At 35.4% G+C, this 25,304-nt stretch overlaps 1 protein-coding gene across 12 annotated transcripts in view; it reads right to left on the bottom strand.

Annotated features, from left to right (window-relative positions):
• Nucleotides 1-25,304, bottom strand: part of ANKRD26 (ankyrin repeat domain containing 26) — a 93,413-nt gene that overhangs the window by 26,506 nt on the left and 41,603 nt on the right. For 6 of the 12 annotated variants that reach the window (XM_028494975.2, XM_028494977.2, XM_028494979.2 and 3 more), the window contains 10 exons: nt 22,743-23,000; nt 20,006-20,088; nt 15,893-16,044; nt 12,932-13,102; nt 10,882-10,915; nt 10,459-10,600; nt 7,164-7,377; nt 5,400-5,583; nt 4,420-4,557; nt 933-1,889 (listed from right to left, as the gene is read on the bottom strand). In XM_028494975.2, the coding sequence (XP_028350776.1) occupies nt 933-1,889; nt 4,420-4,557; nt 5,400-5,583; nt 7,164-7,377; nt 10,459-10,600; nt 10,882-10,915; nt 12,932-13,102; nt 15,893-16,044; nt 20,006-20,088; nt 22,743-23,000 (2,333 nt within the window). The remainder of the gene's footprint in view (nt 1-932; nt 1,890-4,419; nt 4,558-5,399; nt 5,584-7,163; nt 7,378-10,458; nt 10,601-10,881; nt 10,916-12,931; nt 13,103-15,892; nt 16,045-20,005; nt 20,089-22,742; nt 23,001-25,304) is intronic. The other 6 variants (XM_028494976.2, XM_028494978.2, XM_028494982.2 and 3 more) reach the window with 3 other exon arrangements.

The raw sequence follows: 25,304 nt of genomic DNA, 5'->3' as shown, positions 1-25,304 counted from the left end.
AAAAAAAAAAAAAAAAAAAAAAAAAAAAGTAGATGCCTTTAAAGAGTTGAGAGGTCATAAGAATACATGGTTTGAGGCTGAACTATTTCCCAAATTAATTCAACTTGACATGAATAAAAATAAAATTATAGCAACTAAAAAGTTATGACAAGCTACTGAAGGAAAAGTACTATGAGATATGGCATCGACACATCAGTTCATCTGGGAAATCTGGAACTGACTGTCAAGGTAATACGCACAACTGAATCTTAATTTCAAAATAATTCATTTTAGATCTGAGCGTTTCATTTATCTGCTTCATCATGATACTAAAATGTGGTGACATAAAGATTAAAATTATTATCTTAGCAGTATAAGAGTAAATTACTAATACCTGTCTATACCCATTAACAATTTATAACTTAATCTCTTAAAATTTCATAAGTGACACAATGTCTCTACTCAAAGTAAAGCACCTCTCAGGTCTAATTCTTTATTTGCTGGATACAAGGTATACTTTTAGGCTGATTTACAGTCTATAGATTTATAGTCTCTCTCTCTCTCTCTCTCTTTCTCTCTCTCTCTCTCTCTCTATATATATTATTATTATTATTTTTTTAATTACCTTTATTCAAGTCAATTTTTATGTGTGTGTGTGGTACGCGGGCCTCTCACTGTTGTGGCCTCTCCCGTTGCGGAGCACAGGCTCCGGACACACAGGCTCAGCGGCCATGGCTCACGGGCCCAGCCGCTCCGCGGCATGTGGGATCCTCCCGGACCGGGGCACGAACCCGTGTCCCCTGCATCGGCAGGCGGACTCTCAACCACTGCGCCACCAGGGAAGCCCTATATATTTTTTATATTCAACTAGATTCAACATTTAGCCATAATCAAAATCACTTTGAATTTTCTTTCAGGAAGTCTGAGAATTATTTCTCTTCTTGGATACTTACTTCTCTTTCTGTTTTCTCATTTTCATACTGATACATTCTCTCTTTTAAATGATTACATTCATTGATTAACTCCTTGTTTCTTTCCTCCAGCATCAGACCTTGTTTTTCACTTTCAGCTTGAAGTTTTTTCACAATGTCCTGAAACTGGTCTTGGATGTTAATTACTGTCTTCTCTTTACTGTCGGCTTTGTTTTGCGCATCATCCAGTTGCTGTCTGAGCAACATGTTTTCACTCTGGAGTTGAGATAATCTCTCTTCTAAGGATTCCTGCTTTCCAATGTATTTATTCACTTTGCCTTGTTCACTTTGATACATCTGTTCAATTTCCTTCTTTTGACACTGTGTTTGGCTTAGGTCTCTCTGTACACGTTCTAACACCAAAGTCTTTTCTCTGAGAGCATCCCTCGTGTGATGGAGCTTGGTTTCTAGGCTATTGAATTTACTTTCAGCTTTAGAAAGTTGCTGGGAAAGCATCTCATTGTTATCGTTCAGGTTAGACACATCAAAATTCATTTTGTCCTGCAAGCGTAACCACTCATCTCTTGCTCTCTGGAAGGCAAGTTCCAGGTCTCTTTTTGATGTCTGACTTTGATGGTGATCATGTATGGCAGTAGCCAGTCTAGAACGGTAGGATTCCACTTCTGTTTCCAGTCTTTCTTTGCTTTGTTTTTCATTCTCCAGCTTAGAGTTTAGCATTGTATTCTCAGCTGTCAGAACATTAAGCTGTCCAGTATATTGGAATATTGTCTTTGTTAATGTTTCCTCATTCAGTTTTATTGTCTTTTGAAGATCATCATTCTTTTCTTTTACAATTTCAATGTCCTCAAAATATTTCTTTTCCTTTTCCTGGTTCTGACATTTTATTGTGTCTATTTCCAGTCTTAGCATGCCAACTTCATCCTGCAACATGTGGTTTTTATGTAACAGATCTTTTTCTTTTTCAGGGCTATCAGACACCTAAGTGAAACAAAGGAGATTTTTAGCTAGTACTCAATAAATTGACATTTCATGATTTCCTCTGAAAGACTAACCTATATGTTTATACAATGAAAAGGCTGCAATAAGTGGAGATCCAACTGGAAAAAGTAAGGTTGGATACAAACCTCAGACTTCTTACATGCAGAAATCTTCAAAAGTTCAAAAATTTAATTGAAGACAATGAATCCATGAAAGTAAAAAAGAAACCACAAGAGAATTCTTAAGAAGCTCAGAATTGGAAAGGCCTTTCTCTAAATTATAACAAACCCAGAAGGCTTAAAATAAAAGATTAATAAATCTGACTACACTTAAAAATTGCATCTGATGTGATATATTTATACAATGGAATACTACTCAGCCATAAAAAAGAATGAAATAATGCCATTTGCAGCAACATGGATGGACCTAGAGACTATCATACTAAGTGAAGTAAGCCAGACAGAAAGACAAACATCATATGATATCGCTTATACATGGAATCTAAAAAAATGATACAAATAAACTTATTTACAAAACAGAAAGAGACTCACAGACATAGAAAACAAACTTATGGTTACTAAAGGGGAAAGAGGGGGAGGGATTCATTAGGAGGTTGGGATTAATATTTATACACTACTATATAAATAACAGATAACCAACAATGACCTACTGTGTAGCAGGGGGAACTACACTCAATATTTGGAAAAAGAATCTATAAGAATCTAAAAGAATCTATAATATATATATATATATAATCTATATATATATATATATATATAAAACTGAATCACTGTGCTGTATACCTGAAACTAACACAATATTATAAATCAACTATACTTCAATAAAAAATAAAATAAAATACCACCCACTAGCTTAAAAAAAATTACATCTGCTATCTAACCTATACAGCTACCCCATAGTAAAAGCCTTAGCTCTGTATATATTTCGACAGATTAAATTTCCTAAAAAAATTTTTTTCCTGAGAATAGTCCATAAATATTCTATGTTTCTAATATTTTTATAGTCAGTTACAAGAATTACATCTACTGATAACTGTACTAAGCACTTCTACAAACATCAATTAACTCATTTAGCTATGACAGTCCTGGAAATGAGGAAGTCAAAAATACAAGCAAGCTGCAGGCTTTTCCCCAGGTCTTCTGACTTTACTATGAGTCCTCTTACACCAAACCACAGCTAGTTCTCTAATACAAACATATAAATAAGAAATAAGCCTTATATTTCATTAATGGTACATACACTAGTGGTAAATAAGGTAAAATTTATAGAGATCTTAGAAAATCATGAGATTATTCGCTGCTGCAATAACTTTTATTCTCTCTTCCTAATGCTTAAAATAGTAAGGTAGGGGGAAATACAATGAACTGTTTCACTAAAAATAAAATACTTATCAATAAATTATCACTAAATAAATATTATGGCATATCTATCACTATTTTCAAAAGTTCCTTGTACTGAAATAGGACACTACATGGAGCAAAGTGTTACTTTTCTCACAAGTAGAAGAATGACATCCAAAATACGGTCTCTGAACTGGCTATACCTTTCCTCCTTACCATCAGTGGAAGGGATAAACTAACCTCTCTATTAATCTATCAAGGAAGTGAAATCACTGCCAAAAACCATAATGTTGTTTTGTTTGTTTGTTTTGGGGTTTTCTTCTTTTTTTTTTTTTTTGGTACTTTTATAAGTTTATTCTAAGGCAATAATTTTTTAAGTGCTCAAAAATGTTTTTACAACTAATGCTGCAGCTTTTACGATACTGAAAAATTGTAAGTGATGTGAAAATGTCACTGATGGGGTATTGGTGGGTTTTTTTTTTTTTTTTTTTGGTACTTTTATAAGTTTATTCTAAGGCAATAATTTTTTAAGTGCTCAAAAATGTTTTTACAACTAATGCTGCAGCTTTTACGATACTGAAAAATTGTAAGTGATGTGAAAATGTCACTGATGGGGTATTGGTTAAAGAAATGACAGTGAAGCCAAGAACAGACTCTGATTTAGACACTGAAAATGATGAGGTGCATAGTGACTGACATGTTCACTCCAAAGCAGAGGGCAAGAACGTATTCAGTGCTGGGATTTGGTTGGGTAGTGTGGTCGATGGTGGAGCACACATGGTCTTCCCTGCCTAAACCGCCATCAGGTTGCAGACTTTTCTAGATGGTAGCAATAGTTTTCAGATTATGAAAAGTTCATCAGTTCCTATGGAAAATATTAAAAGCCTCTCCTTGGATGAGTCTATTGTATGTTACTGCTTGACTGTTGCAGACAAATGGATTTGAATTAAAAATACCACTTGAATTAAATTTAATCAAATATAATTCAATTATGTTTGAATTAAAAATATTAAATATCCAACGGACAAGAAACGTCACCCCCCCCAAAATATACTTAAATAGGTTTTAAATATCCTCTATACTGTCTGTGATGTATAGTATTGGTTTTTAAAATATATACAGATACAGATACATACGCACAAATATTTGAAAATGATTAAAGAAAATACCTCAGAATTCATTTCCTTATTACTCATTTCTATCTCCTTTTGTTTGGCAAGGTGATTGGTCAGGATTCCATCTTGTAAAATTCTGGCATTCTGCTCTCGAGAAAGCTGCCTCTGAGTGTCATTTCGCTCTTCTACAACCTGGAGACACATTTCGTGAGGTTTTTGGTCTCATACCATTAAAAAAAAAAGTCAAAAGCTTAAGAGCAGAATTTAAAAAAAACAAAAAACTGTTAAAAGGAAGCAGCCTTTTTATTTTTTTTTTATTTATTATTTTTTTTGTGGTATGCGGGCCTCCCTCTGTTGCGGCCTCTCCCGTTGCGGAGCACAGGCTCCGGACGCGCAGGCTCAGCGGCCATGGCTCACGGGCCCAGCCGCTCCGCGGCATGTGGGATCCTCCCAGACCGGGGCACGAACCCGGTTCCCCTGCATCGGCAGGCGGACGCGCAACCACTGCGCCACCAGGGAAGCCCTGGAAGTAGCCTTTTTAAATAAGCACAAGGATCTTTATCCCACATGAATAACTCAAGATTTTAATTTAAATGACTGCTAAACTTATCACAGAGCAAAAATACAGGGAGATATAGTATTGTGAAAGAAAATCTTTTTACAAAGCATTTAACTAGTTCCATCACAGTCTCAAGGCATTTTAGCCTGTATTTTAACATAAAAAAGCCAAAATTAACACATGGATTGGAATTAAGAATATTACTTTCGAATGGACCAAAAATGCCAATCATTATGTTAATGATTAAGCTCAATTTACCTTCCATTCCTCCATTCAGAAAACATACACAGAGCATGTATTAGAAGCTAAGAATGGCAAGAAATTAATAATTTAAGCTATAAATGTCATAGTTCATATTTAGGATAACACTTTTTGTTTTAAACCTAAATAATATATATTAAATCAAAGAGATATTACAAATAATACTGATGAAATACTGTTGGAAATTTGAAATTTTCACCAAAGATTAACTAACCTGATTCAGATTATTTCTCACAGTCCTCAGTTCCATGTCTAGTGCTCTGAGAGTGAGTTCAAGTTGTTGTTTCATTTCAACTTCTTTACTGTATTGCTCTTCTTTTCTTCTTAACTGCTCCCTAATTTTTTCATATAACATGTCAGCATTTCTTCTCTTCTCTTCTTCTTGTTTTAGGGTGAATCTGCAGTTAAATATGCTTACCTTAAAATGTGTATTTTTAGAAAATAAAAAGTTCATTTTATGATCTGGCTCTTCACCCGCTGATTTAGTATCCTAATGAAATTTCTGTTCTCCAGTTTTTTTTTTTTCCTTTCTAGGTCTCATATTTTTAATTCCTCACTTCAATCTCTTCATAAAGATATATATACTTGAAAGGTAGCAATGAAAAAACATTCTGCCACTTAAGTAAGTTTTAGTCAAGAGTAACTCTGGTGAATAGTGTAGGAAAGAAATTTTGAAATTATTCAGTGAAGTTAGGTCGAAAATTACCCTGTTTTCCACACTGTCATAATTACTCCTCCTTTAGGACAGATAATTTAGTTACTAATTAAAAAGAGAAGCTGTTGTTTAGAAACAAGTTTATAAGTTCACTAGAAATAAAATTTCAACTTCATAAAATACTATAGGTACCCCTAAATGACTTACAGTGCCAGATAAAATCTGCAGATGTCTTTTACAGAACATATATATTCAGACACTGTAATCCAAGACTAGGCTAGGGAGTCTAATATCTGTTGCCCCATACTTTTTATGTTTCTTCTTTTGCAACATTTTCAACTTGTTGATTATTATCTATTTAATAAATCATTTTAAATCCCGTAAGGCAGGATCCATATTAATTAATTAAACAATAGAGAGTATTTTGTGCTTTCAGCACAATCCTTTGAACTAATTTTATCTCTGTATGAAAGAGATATTGAATAAACTAATCAGTAATCACCTTCCATTTTTACCTTTTATTTCATCCATGCATATGTTAAGAATAAAACTGCATAAATTTTTTTTTAAATTTTGTCTTGAGAAAAATGGCCATTTCATACTTCTGTGGGTGGGAGTGTAAAGTAATATAAACTTTCTGGAGAACAATTTAGAAATATGGATCAAAGACCTTTTTTAAAAGTTCTCATACTTTAACCAAATAACACAATATTAAAGAATTTATTCAGAATAAATAATCAGAAATGTAGAAATGAATTTATAGAAGAGATGTTCTTTGTAGCATTAAATATAATACAGAAAAATGAAAAACTGAAATTCAATTTGTTAAAAAAATAATGACCATAATTCAAAAAGACACAAGCACCCCAATGTTCATTGCAGCACTATTTACAAGGGGGAAAGCAGGGGAGTGGGATGAACTGGGAGCTTGGGATTGACATGTATACACTAATATGTATAAAATGGATAACTAATAAGAACCTGCTGTATAAAAAAAATAAATAAAATTTTCTTAAAAAAAAGAGAGAGATTACAAAAAAAAATGAGGCTTTGTATGGAGGACTTCTGTATGGCCATGAAAATGATGACTTGGAAATATATACATTAAATTATTAGTAGAAGTATTCACTGTTAAGAACTTGCTGTATTATTTCCAAGAATTTCACACTCCATAATACTAATGAAGTTTTCTCCCCTGTAAAATCCCAGCAGGTAAGTTAGCAATTATAAAACTTCCCATAGTATTAAAGTAAATATACATCTGTAGTATTACAGTAAATAAAAACAGTTCAAATATTTCTTTAAAACCAAGATGTTCAATACCTCAAGCTGCAGAGCTCTTGTTCCCACTCCACTTTTTGATGCTCTAACTGTGATTTCATTTCTTTTGTTTCTGATAGCTCCTTTTGTAGCCCACTAACCTTACTTTCCATTTTTTTATTTTTTCCTGTAAGTAGTTCACAGTGATTTTTTTTAATTTCTATTAATCTTTCATATGAAAGAACTGCATCCTGAATTTTCAATAAGCTAACAGAATCTGCATTAGGAAGAAAACAAAGATAGAAATAAAATATATGAGTAATTTTTGTGTATAAAGCACTGTGCATTTTCACCTTCACTCATCCATACATTTTTTTTTTTTTTGGCCATGCTGCACAGCATGTGGGATCTTAATTCCCTGACCAGGAATTCAAGTGGCTAAATATACAATGCCCCAAAGCGGTGGAGGAAAGAGACAGAAAAAAAATATTTGAAGAAAAGAATGGCCAGCAACTTTCTAAACTTAATGAAAACTACAATCCCACAGATCCAGGAGGATCTGGCAAGGAGAGAAGAAATGGAAGCAAACTATTTCATAATATTCTTATCCTATATATGATGCGGTACAATATTACTTGAAGGTGGACTGTGATAACCCTAAGTAAAATACTGTAAACCCTAAAGCAACCACTAAAATAGCGAAACAAAAGTTACAGTTAATAAACCAAAAAAACAAAACGAAATAAAACTACATCATAAAAATTACTCGATTAATCTAAAAGATGGCAGAAAAAGAAAAGGGGAACAAAGAACAGATGGGATAAACAGAAATCAAACAGCATAATGACAGATTCAAACCTACTGTATCAATAATCACATTAAGTGAAAATGGTCTGAAAACCTCAATTAAAAAGCAGATTGTCAGGGACTTCACTGGTGGCGCAGTGGTCAGGAATCCACCTGCCAATGCAGGGGACACAGGTTCGAGCCCTGGTCCTCCCACATGTCATGGAGCAACTAAACCCATGCGCTACAACTACTGAGCCCACATGCCACAATTACTGAAGCCCATGGGCCTACAGCCTGTGCTCCACAGCAAGAGAAGCCACCGCAATGAGAAGCCTGCGCACCGCAATGAAGAGTAGCCCCCACTTGCCGCAACTAGAGAAAGCCTGTGCGCAGCAGTGAAGACCCAACGCAGCCAAAAATAAATAAATAAAATTTTTTTAAAAAGCAGATTGTCAGACTGGATCAAAAAGCAAGACCCAACTGTATGCCACCTATAAGAAATGCACTTTAAACATACAGACATAAATTTGTAATAAGGTTAGAAATAAGATATACCACACTAACATGTGACAAAACAAAGCTAAGCTAGAGTGGCTATATTAATACCAAACGAAGTAGACTGCAGAGCAAAAAACATTATCAGCAATAAACAAGGTCATTTCATAATGATAAGAGTGTCAATTAATAAGAAGCATAACAGCCCTAAACGTTTATACGCCTAATAACTTCAAAATATATGAAGCAAAACTTGAGAGAACTGCAAAGAAAAATAGACAAATCCACAATTACAGTCTGAGATTTCAATACCCCTCAATGAATAAGTGATAGAAAGAGCAGGCAGAAAATCAGCAAGGATACTGTAGACTTGAACACCACCATTCTTTTCAAGTAGCCATGGAACACTTACCAAAAAAAGACTATATTCTGGGTTATAAAATAAAGGAGTAAGTCAAAAGGATTTAAGTCATACAAAGTATGTTCTCTGACCACAAAGCAATCAAATTGGAAATCAAGAACAAAAATATTTCTGGAAAATACTCCAATATTTGAAAACTAAATAACACACATCTAAATAACCCTTGGATTAAAGAGGTAATGAAAAGAGGAATTACAAAGTAGTTTGAACTGAATAAAAATGAAAACATAATATATTACAATTTGTGGAACGCTGCTTACTTGCATGAAAATTTATAGCACTGAATGTCTATATTAGAAAAGAAGGTCTCAAATCAATGACCTTGGCTTCCAACATAAAAACCCAGAAAAAGAGCAAATTAAGGGACTTCCCTGATGGTTCGGTTGTTAAGGATCTGCCTTCCAATCCAGGGGACGTGGGTTCAATCCCTGGTCGGGAAACTAAAACCCCACATGCCACGGGGCAACTAAGCCCGCCCGCTGCCAACTACTGAACACGCAAGCCACAACTAGAGAGCCAGCATGCCGTAACAACAGAGCCCACACACGCTGGAGCCCACACCCCATTTGGAGTGTCACAAATACTGAGCCCACACGCCACATCTAGAGAGAGAAGCCCACACACTGCAACGAAAGATCCAGCGTGCCGCAACTAAGACCCAATGCAGCCAAAAATAAAATAAAATAAATAAATATTTTTTTTTAAAAAGAGCAAAGTAAACCCAAAGCAAGCAGAAGAAGGGAAATAAAAAAAAAAAAAATCAGGGCTTCCCTGGTGGCACAGTGGTTGCGCGTCCGCCTGCCGATCAAAGAAAAAAATCAATGAGAAAAACCAAAACAAACAAAACAAAAAAGACATGGAAAAATCAATGAGGGACTCCCCTGGTGGCACAATGGTTAAGAATCCACCTGCCAATGCAAGGGACACGGGTTTGATCCCTGGTCCAGGAAGATCCCACATGCCGCAGAGCAACTAAGCCTGTGTGCCAAAACTACTGAGCCTGCATTCTAGTGCCCGCAAGCCACAACTACTGATCCCGCGTGCCACAACTACTGAAGCCCATGCACCTAGAACCTGTGGTCCACAACAAAAGAAGCCACAGCAATGAGAAGCCTGCACACTGAGCGAAGAGTAGCCCCCGCTCGCCGCAACAAGAGAAAGCCTGCGCACAGCAACGAAGACCCAACACAGCCGAAAATAAATAAATAAATAAATAAATTTTTTTAAAAAATCAGTGAAACCAAATATGTTCAGAAGATGAATAAAAGTGATAAACCTCTAGCCAGGCTGATAATGAAAAAAAAAAAAGAGAGAAAAGGTACAAATTACCAATTTCACAGAAATGAGTAATGAGAAATTACTACAGATTCTATAGATATTAAAAGACTGACAGAGTAATATTATGAACATTATGTAAATAAATTTGACAATTCAGATGAAGTGAGTAAATTCCTTGAAAGAGGGAAATTACCAAAGCTCAATCAAGAAAGAACAAATAAACTAAATAGCCCTATATCTAAAAAAGAAACTAAAGTCCTAGTTAAAGACCTTCCCACAAAGAAAATTCCAGGCCCAAATGGCTACACTGGTGAATTCTACCAAATATTACAACAGTATACATAAAAAGGCTTTATATTTATACCATGGTCCTACCTTTACACTCCATGCCAAGTTGTTCAATTAGCAACATGGAATTCTTATAATTAGAGTAAAGCATCTGGCAATCCTCAAAAGCTGTTTCAGATGACTGAGTTAAGTCATCAAGGTCATCCACAGAATTAATTTGCTCTTTGACCTACAAATAAAAAATACTATTTCACAATGTCCCCAAAATATTTAAAAAATATACTAAGTGTACAGAGGTGATAAATATCTCTTTATTAAAGCAAAAACACAGATACTTCTTAAAAGAACAGATTTTTATCAAAGGGATAACTTTATCAACAGTGTTTCTACATTATTTTTTCAAAGTAAGTCTCTACAACAAAGGAAGATTTTCTATTTTTCCACTATACCTTTTACAAAGTAATTTTTTACTACAGGGTAATATTTTTTATAATTAATTTTTTACTATACCTTGTTCTTTTCGCTAGATGTTTCCTTTGCAGCCCTAAAAAAGCAAACAATTCTTTTCAGGCAAATTAATTAAATACTTAAAATACAAAGAATACTTAAACCTATTGTTTTTTACATAAAATCTTTGCATTGGTGATTAATTTTCTATAAAAGAGATTAAACAATAAATAGAAAGTAACATTAAAGGACAAAGAAAATATACCATAATAGTATTAACAAAGCATAAATTAGATCAAGCTGACAATCAAAGGAAAAGGAAAAACATAATGTTACTTGCATTATTTGATAGGAAGAAATATACCAGGGTTTTTTGTTATTGTCATTTTCAATAAAAACTAACTTTATGGCACTAAAACCTATTTGGAAAGTATTAAGTCCTTATATGAAAGAAACTCTTTTTTAATAATCATGATATTAGCTTTTTGAGGACTTACTGTGTAACTGCTATGCATTATTATAAGCACCTTACATGTCTTAAAGGCATTTTAATCCTCACAACAATTCTGGGAGAGAGGTAATACATTAGGTCATTTACACAGGAAGAAATGGAGCACAGAAAGGCTAAGTAACTCGCCCAAGCCCATACAGCAGATCAGCAGCAGACACAGAATTCAAACCCAGGAAATCTGGCTTCAACACTTGTGTTTCACAATATGATGAGAAGGTAATATTTATTTTTAAGTGTTTTTAAGTAATATGATAGCAAATGAATCTGTATTATTGTTCCATGCCTAGTTATAACTATAAATAATAATTTCTGAATCTTACACATATTTTTTAAAAATAAAAAGACTTTAGACCTAGGCAATATTGGAATTCTATTTTCAATAAAGATTTGCTTTTTGTAAAGAAATTCATCAACAGGCATTCATTCACCCATTCAGCTGTTTATTCATGCATTCAACATATACTTACTGAGCGCACAATACGTGTTAATGACACTTTTGGTATAGGAAGCATGACTTTTGTAATTTAGAACTTTATAATCCGAAAGTAATAATCTGTGATAGATTGTTAATAGTTTTTTTTCTATCGAATATAAACAAAATCTTACCCTTTTCCCTGGAATCTAAACCACTATGAAGTTAACATAATCTGTTTTAGAGTACCTTACAAAACCATAGCCATGCATGATGATACTGTCATCTAGAATTATCAAGGAATGATTACATCCTATTCAGTATGGCCTAAATGTTTGTAAATTTATGATTTATAATTTTAAAAAATCTATGTATGATAGAATAACTTTTAAGTAATCATCTGCATATTCAATTATATAAGAAGGGCTTCCCTGGTGGCGCAGTGGTTGCGCGTCTGCCTGCCGATGCGGGGGAACCGGGTTCGCGCCCCGGTCTGGGAGGATCCCACATGCCGCGGAGCGGCTGGGCCCGTGAGCCATGGCCGCTGAGCCTGCGCGTCCGGAGCCTGTGCTCCGCAACAGGAGAGGCCACGACAGAGGGAGGCCCGCATACCACAAAAAAAAAAAAAAAAAAAAATTATATAAGAATATTACACTTCAAAATCAATGAACAAGCCCTTACCATAAAACTATATGTGAATAGAAGTATTATGTACAATTAGTTTACTATAATATTTTAAAGATAATGTAATACAATCAATAAGCTTTCTAATATTGGACATGCAAACAAAATTAAACTGAATAAATGTGTCCTCTACTTGCTCATTTCCAACAGCATACAAACATACTCTAAAAACTCCCATCTTAACATAAAAAGAGAAAGGAAACTCCCTTGAACTCCACATTCCTCTTCAGTTACCATCCAGTTCTCTATTGCCTTTCCCAGTAAATATTCCCGAAGGAGCCGTTTATACTTATTCACTACAGTCCAGCTTCCAAGGGGAACATTTATTGAAACTACTTCTGGTCAAAGCCACTCGTCCTCATCTTAACCTTTCAGCAGCGTTCATCTGGTATAGTTGAGAATTCTCTTGTCGTGGCCTGTACACTATATTATGCTGTTCTATTTCCAGAAAAAGTATTCAGTGTTAATATTTCTTGACCTAAAAATAAAGAATTTGTAGATTTTACCTGCCATCATCCTGATCTACTCCACTTAAACTGTTGTCATCATTCATGTGTAGCAGACCACCAATCAGTGAATCAGCCTTCTCAAACACTGGTGTAATCACACATTCTTTTGATGTCCATTTTTCATTTTCATTTTTCTTTACTTCCTTCATATGCATGCCAGGACTGCTACTTTAAAAAATCCATAAAAAAGCCAATGTTTTCTAATAATTCTACTGATAAAGAATAAAAAACCAATTTTTGTAAAATTCCAACTATTACCCATCATAAGTCATTTATTAGTTCACAAAAGAGTTACGAAGTACCAACCATATGCAAGCAAATACAAATTCTTGCTTCAAAGACAGATACACAATTATGATACAATATTATATGTAAGAGTTGACATATGAAAGTTATAAGTGAACACAGGAAAGCTTTACAGAAGAGGTTAAATAAACAGAGGAGGTCATGAGGAAAAGAAAATGGAGAAAATCATTCTACTTGGTGACTAGAATGTGAGGACAAAGATTAGGCATATGGCATCTAGGTGTTTCCTAGCAACTTGGAAGGAAAAGTACAAAATACATGGAAGGAAGCAGAGAGATGAGTCTAGAAAGACATTCTGAAGAACCTCAAGTGCTACACTGAAAAGCTGAAGTTCACTGCCTAAAAGCAATGACTCTTAGACATGGGAGTAATAATTAGATTTCTACTATATTTTTTTTGTTTTGTTTTGATACGTAATAATGTTTACTTTACATGATTTTTTAAAAATAACATGAGGTACATATAACATGAAAGAAGAACTCAAGGAAGTATCTTGGGGAGAAAATTTACTTTTAAACACCCACATGTTGGGGTCATGTCAGCATTAGGGCTGAAAAATAGGTATCTCTAGTATCCCTCCACTACCAGCAACAATTTGGCATCTATCCACGAACAAAAGTGGCTTTGTGGGAGTTGCATGATCCAGCACCATAAACCAAGGGACCTGGGAAGAGTCCTGCCCACCCAAGTGGTAACAGACATACAGACCACATCCCAGCTGTGGACCCTGCATGGTCCATGAACTGGCTCCAGCCACTCTTAGCAACGTCCAGGGAACCCCTGGAAAACACTGTCTTAGAGAATCACCCACAGACGAGAGAGCCTTTGTGGAAATCCAGGTTTCTAGCAGAGAAGTGCCAGCATACCACTAGAACAAAAAAATGCAAGTTGGGATACATTGGAGAGGGCAGTTATTAAAGACTGGAAGAGGTGACTGCTACTTCAAATGCAAAGACAGCAATGCAAAACTTCAAATAACATTAAAAAAAATCAAGAAAACATGACACTACCAAAAGATCACAATAATTTTCCAGTAACAAATCCCAAAGACATGGAGTTCCGCAATCTACCTGATAGAGAATTCAAAATAGTAGTTTTAAGGAAACTCAGTGAGCTACAAGAAAACACAGAGGGCTTCCCTGGTGGTGCAGTGGTTGAGAGTCCGCCTGCCAATGCAGGGGACACGGGTTCGTGCCTCGGTCCGGGAAGATCCCACATGCCGCGGAGCGGCTAGGCCCGTGAGCCATGGCTGCTGAGCCTGCGCATCCAGAGCCTGCGCTCCGCAACGGGAGAGGCCACAACAGTGAGAGGCCTGTGTACCGCAAAAAAAAAAAAAAAAAAAAAAAGAAAGAAAAAAGAAAACACAGAAAGACAACCCAACAAAATCAGGAAAGTAATACACAAACAAGATGAGGAGTTTAACAAAGAGATAGAAATAATTAAAAAGAACAAAATGGAAATTTTGGAGCTGAAGAATACAATGAATGAAAGGAAAAATGCAATATAGAGCAATGACAGCAGAATGGATCAAACAGAAGAAAGAATCTGTGAGTTAAGAGACAGGAGCTTTGATGGGCTTCCCTGGTGGCGCAGTGGTTGAGAGTCCGCCTGCTGATGCAGGGGACATGGGTTCATGCCCCAGTCCGGGAAGATCCCACACGCCCCAGAGCGGCTAGGCCCGGGAGCCATGGCCACTGAGCCTGCATGTCTGGAGCCTGTGCTCCACAACAGGAGAGGCCACAACAGTGAGAGGCCTGCATACTGCAAAAAAAAAAAAAAAAAAAAAAAAAAAAGAGAGATAGGAGCTTTGAAATTATCCAATCAGGGGAGAATAAAGAAAAAAAGAATGAAAAAGTGGGAAGAAAGCCTACATGAATTACCAGATACCATCAAAAGAAATAATTCATAAATCATTGCAGTTCCAGAAAGAGAAGATAGGGAGAAGGTGGCAGAAAGCTTATTTAAAGAAAAAATGGTTGAGAACTTCCTAAACCTGGGGAGAGATTTGGATATCAAAGTTCCTAAAGCTCATAGGTCACCAAACAAACTCAACTTAAAGAAATCCTTACCAGGAGACATTATAACAAAACTGTCAAAAATCAAAGACAAAGAGAGAGTCTTAAAAGCAGCAAAAGTAAAGAGGCTTGTAAATTATAAGGGAACCCCCATAAGTCTATCAATGGATTTCAAGAGAGTAGGATGACATATTCAAAGTGCTAAAAGAAAAGAACTGCCAACCAAGAATACTCTATCCAGAAAAGTTGTCTTTCAGAAATGAAGGAGAGATAAAGACTTTCCCAAACAAACCAAAGCTGAGGGAGGTCATCACCACTAGACCTGCCTCACATGAAATGCTGAAAGGAGTCTTCAAGCTGAAATCAAAGGACGCTAATTAGTAACATAAAATATATTTAAATATACAACACACTGGTAAAGGTAAGTATACAGTCAAATCCAGAATACTCTAATACTGTAATACGGTGGTGTGTTAACCAATTAACTCTAGTATTAAGGCTAAAGGACAAGAGTATTAGAAATAACTATAACCCTAGTAAAATATAAAATTTGTTAATCATGAACATTAGCTCAAATGAGAACCTGTTTTATAGAAAAATAACAATTATCTACTGTTAAATACTGACATAGGCTTACCTATCAGAATCTTCATTCTCTATGGTAGGAAACTGCTGGTTATTAGTTTCTCTGCTCTTTCTCTGTTGAATTAATCCACTATCATCAGCATCATATATGTTTTCTGATACGTCCATTTCACTACTTTTGTGCTTCTTCTTTTCTTCTTCAACCTTTAATGAAAGTTTGACACTACATATAATTGTTATTACCTTATTCATTATAAAGACCTTTTCATTTTCATTAATTATTTGACCCAGAGTTTGCCCCGGTTTCAAGCAATAAAAATATTTTTGTGCTTACTTTAATTTTTTAAATTACAAGTCATTGAAATTTTTGTAAATTCTGCTTCTTTCTGTTTGAGGAAAAGAAATAAAATTTTAAAAATTTCAAAAAGGGCTTTCTTAATGTTGTGAAGCTATTCACATCCACTCTTCCCCGTCTGACGGCAGAGATAGAGAAATAAAGAGACAAAGACACAAAATTTGTCCTCTTCGGTCTTTACCACCTGGATTTTGCATTAAACAGCCAAATTTAGAGGATGTGACACCTTGGTGCTTCAGTAACAAAAAGGAAACATTCTTCTTTCTGCACTGAAAGCTATTCTTCCCCCACTGCCTTTTACAATTCTTTTTTCATTTGGGTCCTGGGGATATCAAAAAAGTGGTGGTGTTCACTAAAATATATGAACCAAAGTTTACCAAAAAACAGGAGTAGAGTGAAATTGATGAATTGTTAATTAGTGTGGAATTCTGGAAAACGAGTAATGCCTCCCAATTTCACATTCAATAATCATGAAATTTTATAGCTAAAGGGTACAGAAGTAATTATCTACTTTAGCCCCACTGTTTACCAATAATGGGAATAAAACCAAGAAAGGTTCAATGATTTGTCCAAAGCCCCTAAAGTGGTATTTCCTAGCATTTCATGGCACCAAAAGAGATGATACAATTCTGTAACCCTGAATCTAATAAATTATCAAATGAATTCATCAAATTAATCAGATAAGTTAAAAGTGTGACTTTGGCAAAGTAATTTAATGCCTCAGTTGGGGGTAGGGCTCATCTCTTTTTCTTTTAAAGGAGAATATCTACAGATTTTTGTCTATCTTTAAAATTCAGTCAATGAACCTCTTACACAAAAGAGCAAACAAACAAATTTAAAAATCTATTACTGGAAGGAAAAAAAAACTCACCGCACGTCAAAACTCAGTTTTCTCCTTTGGAGATAAATACTGAATTTTTTTGCTGAGGGTTTATACTACCTATATGATAAAATCATACATGTCAAAACTTACCACATTTTATTAAACAACATAATGTAAAGGTCTGACTCAACAGAAACATCTGAGAGTGGCGATTAAAGAATAGTGGGAGTACATGTTATTAAAAATATCTTGAAGTGGGCATGTTGGAATTCTAAGTGCCAAGGGATTGAGTAAAGCAGAGAAGATCGCACACACTAAAAAGCACAATAAAGAGATTAGTTTAGCAGGAATACGTGTTTATGTCCCTTCTTTCAGTCACTGCTTCCTTCCCATACTATAGAAGTGTAATTTATATTTAAAACCCAATAGATTTTTTTAAAAAAACCAAAACCCTAGCTTATTATATTTCTTAAGCAATTTCCTTTGTGCTTATTCTGGCTCAGAAGGTCACATGGTATGTAGCTAAATTAGCTTCCCAGTCCATATGAAAGACTGACAGAGAGAGACTTAGGTTGATTAAGGAACAAAAACCATGAAAATAGTTTCCTATTATTTAGATGGCAGAAGTAATCTATTTCTACACAATTACTTACTTAGCTGACCCCATTTTATTCATAAGTGGAAAATCAGAATGGATCAGATCATTGATAAAGAGAAAGAACAAAGTAGCAGCAAATGAACCTCTACCTCTTTTTGAAGTTGAATTTTCTCTTTTTCCAAAGCCAGGAACTCTACTTGTAACATGCCTATCTCATTCTTAAACCTTTGCATATCTTGCTGTAATTCTTCATTTAGATACACTTTGGATGTTTTGTTACTATTCGGTGGAGAAGAACTCCCATTTTCTAATTCAGGTTCCATGCTTTTATAGTTATTAGCACTGCAATTATCTGCAAGCAATGGCTTCTGGAACCAGTCTTGTATTGGTTTGGTTTTCTTATAAGTATTTGTAACAGCAGAAATATCACGACTTTTTATTTGAATCATGTGTTTCATTTCATTGGAGCGGGCAAGCCATAAATCAAAAAGTCTTTTGGGATCACTAGACTGAGGTATACATCCGATGTCTAATTTCCAATTAGTGGTATTTTGGTTCATATTTTGTAACATTTGCATATCAAACTCTTGGTCTTCTTGCACTTCAAAGGTAACTACTGGGTCCCTAACTTTTTTATTTTCTGTATCATTATAAGAACTCTCCTCATTTTTGTTAAAAACATGTTCAGTGTCTGGTTTATCACTTTCATAGTCTAGTTTATTTTCATTTAAATAAAGCTGTGAAGATGACGGGCAAGCATGTCCCCAGGACCCAGAGGTTAAATAAGATGGAAAAACATTTTCAAGACTGGGTTCTTTTTGTTCAGGAAATGCTTGGAATGCTAGAGAGATAGATACTCCAAATGCATCTTTTGCCTCACAGTCAGGTATATTATTTGTCAAATTAGAAGGTATTTCCTTTATGTTTGCTCCTTCTTTAGGGTTATCATGTAGTGGCTCTTCCTCAGGACAAACAGTAATTTTGTATTTTTCACAAATTTCACCAAACTTCTGCTTTAACTCACTTGTGATGAGTTTTAAGTTATTTTTCCACTCTAATTTGCCTTGTTTGATCCACATTTCCTCATACTTTTGTACACAAGGAAGTCCTGAACATACAGATATGTCCTCTCTATCACATTCCTTATTCATTTCTGGTTCTTGAGGCATGTTTTGCAGATGCAAAAGCGGAAGATTAATTGGCTTGATTTGATTTTCAGATGTCTTTTCTGTCAGGGTACATGTTAGTAAAATAACTTTATCCTTAAGTAATCAAGTACGGACAAAGAAAAATTAGAAAATAATTAAAATTTAACCGTTAAACTTCTTAATCTATGTTTAGCTACTCACAAATCGCTGGATTACAAGTAAGAAGTGAAAAATAACTTGCCTTAGCCTAAAACAGGAGAAAAACATGAACTCACAAACCCAATTTTGTCACTGTTTGTTTGAACTAAATAATTCATATATGTTAAATCTACCAAAAATGAATTAGGAGATGATTTTTAATGTTACAAAGGCTTCCTTACTTAAAAATATTTCACCTCACCGTACCTTAAAGAGTCCGTATGTGCATGTAAGGATTTTTTTTTAAGGACTAGTAACCGGAGAACAGACAAACCTTAAATTACTAGGAGCCAAAATCAATTAACACCAATCAGAAAGAGGAACAAATTCCTAAATTTTAATGCAAATTATATACTATGATAGTATTATACATTGATGTAATACCTGCTTTCATTCAGTTATATTATATTCTAATATCCACGAATGAAAGTGGATAAAACCTTGTTTAATAATACTTACTGGTTTCCTACAGTGAAATGAAATAAATTAGAAAGTTATCGTTTGTACCCTAACAACAAAGGTCCAATTCTGGAAGGTTTGATTCCTTAATAGGCAATTGGGTTGATTGCATGACCCCTTCTCTCCCTGAACGTAGATCCTTAGGTCGATTACATAGAGGTCATAAGACAGAATAAATCTTTAATCTTGGCATTAGTGACTGGCAATTTGAAACTGCAAATTTTGAACAGCTGGGAATGATTTCTCCTTCCATGAATCTAACTCACGGACCATCATTGATATATTGTTCATAATTTCAACTGCTTAATCATACGATTCAGTATTTGATTATCACCTTCTTTATCATGTAAGGAATATGCAGGAAATTTTTTTGCCTCAATTCCAAGGACAAAGTTTAACTATAAATTATAATAGATTCTAACAATATTTTAAGCTTTGTAATTAAAGCACTATAAAAACTAAATATTAAATTATTATCTACCGATTCTAAGAGGTTAATTTTGAAAGGTAATTTCATTTGAACTCTGTTATGTTGTTAAAGCATAGAAAACAATATTGAGCCAGAAATTTACATTTTTACATACCTGTGAGTGGTTATTTTCACTTCCATCAAGCCTTTCTTGTGCTTCCTCCGATGTTATTTCTAAGTCTAGTTCTGCTGACAAATCTATATGTTTAGTTAAAATTAACTACTTAGAACAGTTAGATAAAAGATATAATCTTTATAAAAATAGATTTTAAAAATTTTATCAAATGACAATTTAAATTAAGGTTAATCTTTAGCTGAATATTTACTTCTTTAAGCAATATTTCTAATTACCTAAAACTTCAACAACCATCTGGGAAATACCAGATGTCACCAGGTTACAGGCACACAAACATCTCAAGATTCATTTACAAATTCATCCACCAAACATCAATGAACAGAACAATCAAAAACAAAATTCAAAAATACAGGACACGGTTTCCCTGGTGGCGCAGTGGTTGAGGGTCCGCCTGCCAATGCAGGGGACACGGGTTCGCGCCCCGGTCCGGGAGGATCCCACATGCCGCGGAGCGGCTGGGCCCGTGAGCCATGGCCGCTGAGCCTGCGCGTCCGGAGCCTGTGCTCCGCAACGGAAGAGGCCACAACAGTGAGAGGCCCGCGTACCGCAAAAAAAAAAAAAAAAAATACAGGACAAACACATAAAGTCACAATATACTCTGTTCTCTACTTCATAATAGTACCTATTTAACAACACACCAAGTTTCAACTGCAACGTTATTCATGGTTTCCAAAATTACTGTTACTTTTCATCCTTTTATCAGTTCCTTAATCTGAAATATTTTCCTCTACCCTTCTGACAAATTTCTTTTCATCTTTTAAGACTCAGCCTGCTTTGTGAAGTCCTCCTTGATTACAGCTCTTTCCCCAAATAGGTATCTCTTTCCTAGTAGCTACCTTAGTACTTTATAGATTTTTCTAGTGTATCTTCATCACCTGAACTGTAAATTATTTCTTCACGTCTATCCTCTTTGCTCCTAGACTGTAGAGGACAATCTCTTGAAATAATCTTTGTATAAACAGTCTTTATTTATTTTACTCAATAATTATTTATTGAGTTCCTGCTCAGTACTAAACATTGCAGTTTAAAGAAGAATGTAGATAAAAGGTGTCAGGGATGGCTTTTCTAGAGATAATGCCTGAGCTGAGACTTACACAGTGAGGTCAGTCAGATTCAAGGGAATAGAGAGCAGGAAAGGGAGAGAGCATGGAAAGCTGTAGCAAGACAGGGAGAGAAGCATACATAAAACAGGGTGAATATTTGTCTAAAATACAGGGATAGATGAGAGAGCATCACCAGCAGTTCAGAATTCCAGAGCAAAGGACAGACAGAAAGGGCTAGAGAGGGAGAGTCAGGTAGAAGTTAGATTATGAAAGCCTCGTGTCATTCTAAGATGGCTGGACATTAATATGCTTTAAAGAGTGGTTCATGATCACTGGTGCATTTGAGATAGATCACTCTAAATGCTGTGGGAGGGAGGAATTTGAAGGCCATACAAATAAACAGAGGGAGACGAATTTGATGGCATTATAGTGCAAAACAAAAATGATGCAGGCCTACACTGAGGGACTGTTTCCAGAAATATTTAGGATATAAAATTACCAGGACCCAGCATAGAATAAATCTTTATTAAATAAATAAATGCACGAATCCTGGGTCCCTCAAGAACTAGACTCTGCTTATTACTTTATAAAAGGTATCAACTGAGAAGAGAAATGATCTGCATGAACTGTTTTAAGTTGCTTGTATTTAGTTTCCAGTTTTCCTGTTTCACATCTTCCTGTGTTGAGGGGGCTCGTGTAGGTGTTTCATTTGAATTCTTGCTTCCTGGACCTATCAAGCTCATAGAGAAATGAGAGCAAACAAGTCACTTGTATAGATAAAAAAACTTTGAGTTTATAGCTTGTAGTCACTACTCTAGGAGATAACTGAGAATCTTTTGTAAATGTAATATTAATTCTACAGGTAAGGAAAGACAAGAAGATAAAACTATAGGACTGAAAAAAGAAAACAGTGTATGATTTATTACTATGGCCCTGATCATATGATTGATTAAGGGCACTAAATTAATTGGTATTTATGTAGAACATATATTAGATGTGGTTAATCAATAGACTGGGCATCCTAGTAGAATTAGAATTGATTTTCCATATACTATTTTTAAATGATCAGCACTCCTTAAAACCAATATCCCTTGTGAACAATTAATTCATTAAAAATAATAAGTTGATATACTATGTGGACACAGCTGAGAAGGAGGGACTATGTAGCAATCCCCAATGACTCCGATTACCACTGAGAAAGCCAATTCTAAAATATATAAACTCATAGAAAATACAAGAAATAGTTTAGTATTTGGTTTTGGAGGTGCTTTTTTAGTTACATTGAATATAGTTATAACTAATACTAATGAATTCAGAGCTAAACAAAAATAAAGCTAAGAAACTACATTTTGAGAAGGGAATCTTGAGATGTCTACCTAGGTTTCCCAACTAGTCCCAAAGTTCTAAATATAATCCTGCTACCCACTCTAAGGTGTATGCTAAATACTAGCCTAACGAACTTATTCTCTCTCCTAATTCTCTTTGTTATTTATTATGTTGCTTTGGTCAGAGGAAGAATGCAAACATCTTGCTAAAAGACGTTTGGCTGCAGGTTGAATAAAAGGAGTAAACACAAAGCAGATTTTGCCACAAAGTGATTTTGGAAACATCAGGATTATGGTGAAGCCATGCCGAGGTGGCCTACAGTTGAGTGCTCTGTGCTTATTTATTACCTTGTTTGCTTTCTCTGTTTTCTGGCAGTTGTGACTCACACAGGTCATGGAGCGTGTAATTCCCTAACAGAAACACCGCTCCGATATTAATCTTTTCTTTATCTATTAAGGTCATCTGTCCAAATTCTGTGGATGCTGACTGACTTTTGGTCATTGATTGTGACACAAATGGATATTTATCATCAACTTTCAAATGCCCGGCTCTTTGACAAGTCTCATTATTGAGCGTCAAACTAGCAGAATCCCAATCTGAAAAATCTGAAAACAAAGTTTCCGTTTATTAGAATGTGAATACTAATACAAATTTGACTAACCTGAACAAATTCTTTCTTCAGAGAAGCTGTCCCATGTCCTCCTCTCCCCACAAACACACTACTCCTTCATGGCTTATTGTATCTTACACGTCATTGCCATTCATATAGATACGTTAACTATTGCCTCTCATTTTTTCTACTTTTTAATTTTCTAGTATTACTTACTTTGATTCACTCATCAATCTCTATTACATATTCTGTATACCATAAGAGCTTTATTAATAATTATGTTTCTTCAACATATGAATTTTTTCATTAAAAAAATTATGTCTAACCATTTATTTTACGTTTAAATATGCATGACAGTATTGTGTGTTCCAGAAACATGGGTTTTAAAAAATCTTTTAATGAATGGTACTACTTTAACTACAATGAGATGGTCTTTCCTCAATGTACCAATATCTTCAGAACTCATTTTTTAAGCCTTGGATAAATATCATAAATTTACAAAAGAAATGATAGCCTTGAGTGACTAATTGTTTCCAGGTAAAAATAGGATAAGTCTAGGTCCACACTAGATCCAAAGAGCATACAGTGCCATGAGACAGGAAATGAATACATAACAAAAATACTTTTCTTTTTTTTAAGGAAACTAAAATTGTCAGATTTAAATTTCTTAAGACAAATCAGAGCTGAACCAAGATGGTGGAGTAGAAGGACATGCTCTCACTCCCTCTTGTGAGAACACCAGAATCACAACTAGGTGGCTGGACAATAATCAACAGGAAGACACTGGAACTCACCAAAAAAGATACCCCACATCCGAAGACAAAGGAGAAGCCACAATGAGACGGTAGGAAGGGCGCAATCACAGCAAAATCAAATCCCATAACTGGTGGGTGGGTGACTCATAGACTGCAGAACACTTATACCACAGAAGTCCACTCACTGGAGTGAAGGTTCTGAGCCCCACGTCAGGCTTCCCAACCTGGGGGTCCAGCAACAGGAGGAGGAATTCCTAGAGAATCAGACTTTGAAGGCTAGTGGGATTTGACTGAAGGACTTCGACAGGACTGGGGGAAACAGAGACTCCACTCTTGGAGGGCACACACATCTTCCCACCACAGCAACACCCAGCTCTACCCACTACCAGTCCCTCCCAACAGGAAACCGGCACAAGCCTCTTAGACAGCCTCATCCACCAGAAGGCAGACAGCAGAAACAAGAAGAACTACAATCCTGCAGCCTGTGGAACAAAAACCACATCCACAGAAAGACAGACAAGATGAAACGGCAGAGGGCTATGTACCAGATGAAGGAACAAGATAAAACCCCAGAAAAACAACTAAATTAAGTGGAGATAGGCAACCTTCCAGAAAAAGAATTCAGAATAATGATAGTGAAGATGGTCCAGGACCTTGGAAAAACAATGGAGGCAAAGATCGAGAGGATGCAAGAAATGTTTAACAGGGCTTCCCTGGTGGCGCAGTGGTTGAGAGTCCGCCTGCCAATGCAGGGGACACGGGTTTGTGCCCTGGTCCGGGAAGATCCCACATGCCCGGATAAGTGACCTGGAAGACAGAATGGTGGAATTCACTGCTGTGGAACAGAATAAAGAAAAAAGAATGAAAAGAAATGAAGACAGCCTAAGAGACCTCTGAAACAACATTAAACACAAGACTCGCATTATAGGGGTCCCAAAAGGAGAAGAAAGAGAGAAAGGACCCGAGAAAATATTTGAAGAGATTATAGTCGAAAACTTCCCTAACACGGGAAAGGAAATAGCCACCCAAGTCCAGGAAGTGCAGAGAGTCCCATACACTATAAACCCAAGGAGAAACACGCCGAGACACATAGTAATCAAATTGGCAAAAATTAAAGACAAAGAAAAATTATTGAAAGCAGCCAGGGAAAAATGACAAATAACATACAAGGGAACTCCCATAAGGTTAACAGAAACCCAAAACAATTAAGAAAATGGTCATAGGAACATAAATATCGATAATTACCTTAAACGTGAATGGATTAAATGCTCCAACCAGAAGACAAAGGCTTGCTGAATGGATACAAAACAACACCCATATATATGCTGCTACAAGAAACCCACTTCAGACCTAGGGACACATTCAGACTGAAAATGAGGGGATGGAAAAAGATAGTCCATGTAAATGGAAATCTAAAGAAAGCTGGAGTAGCAATACTCATATCAGATAAAATAGACTTTGAAATAAAGAATGTTACAAGAGACAAGGAAGGACACTACGTAATGATCAAGGGATCAATCCAAGAAGAAAATATAACAATTATA

The sequence above is a fragment of the Physeter macrocephalus genome, chromosome 11 (assembly GCF_002837175.3).
Source record: "Physeter macrocephalus isolate SW-GA chromosome 11, ASM283717v5, whole genome shotgun sequence".
Taxonomy (NCBI): domain Eukaryota; kingdom Metazoa; phylum Chordata; class Mammalia; order Artiodactyla; family Physeteridae; genus Physeter; species Physeter macrocephalus.
Note: the sequence above shows the minus strand (reverse complement) of the source record. Positions and strands in the feature narration are given on the sequence as shown.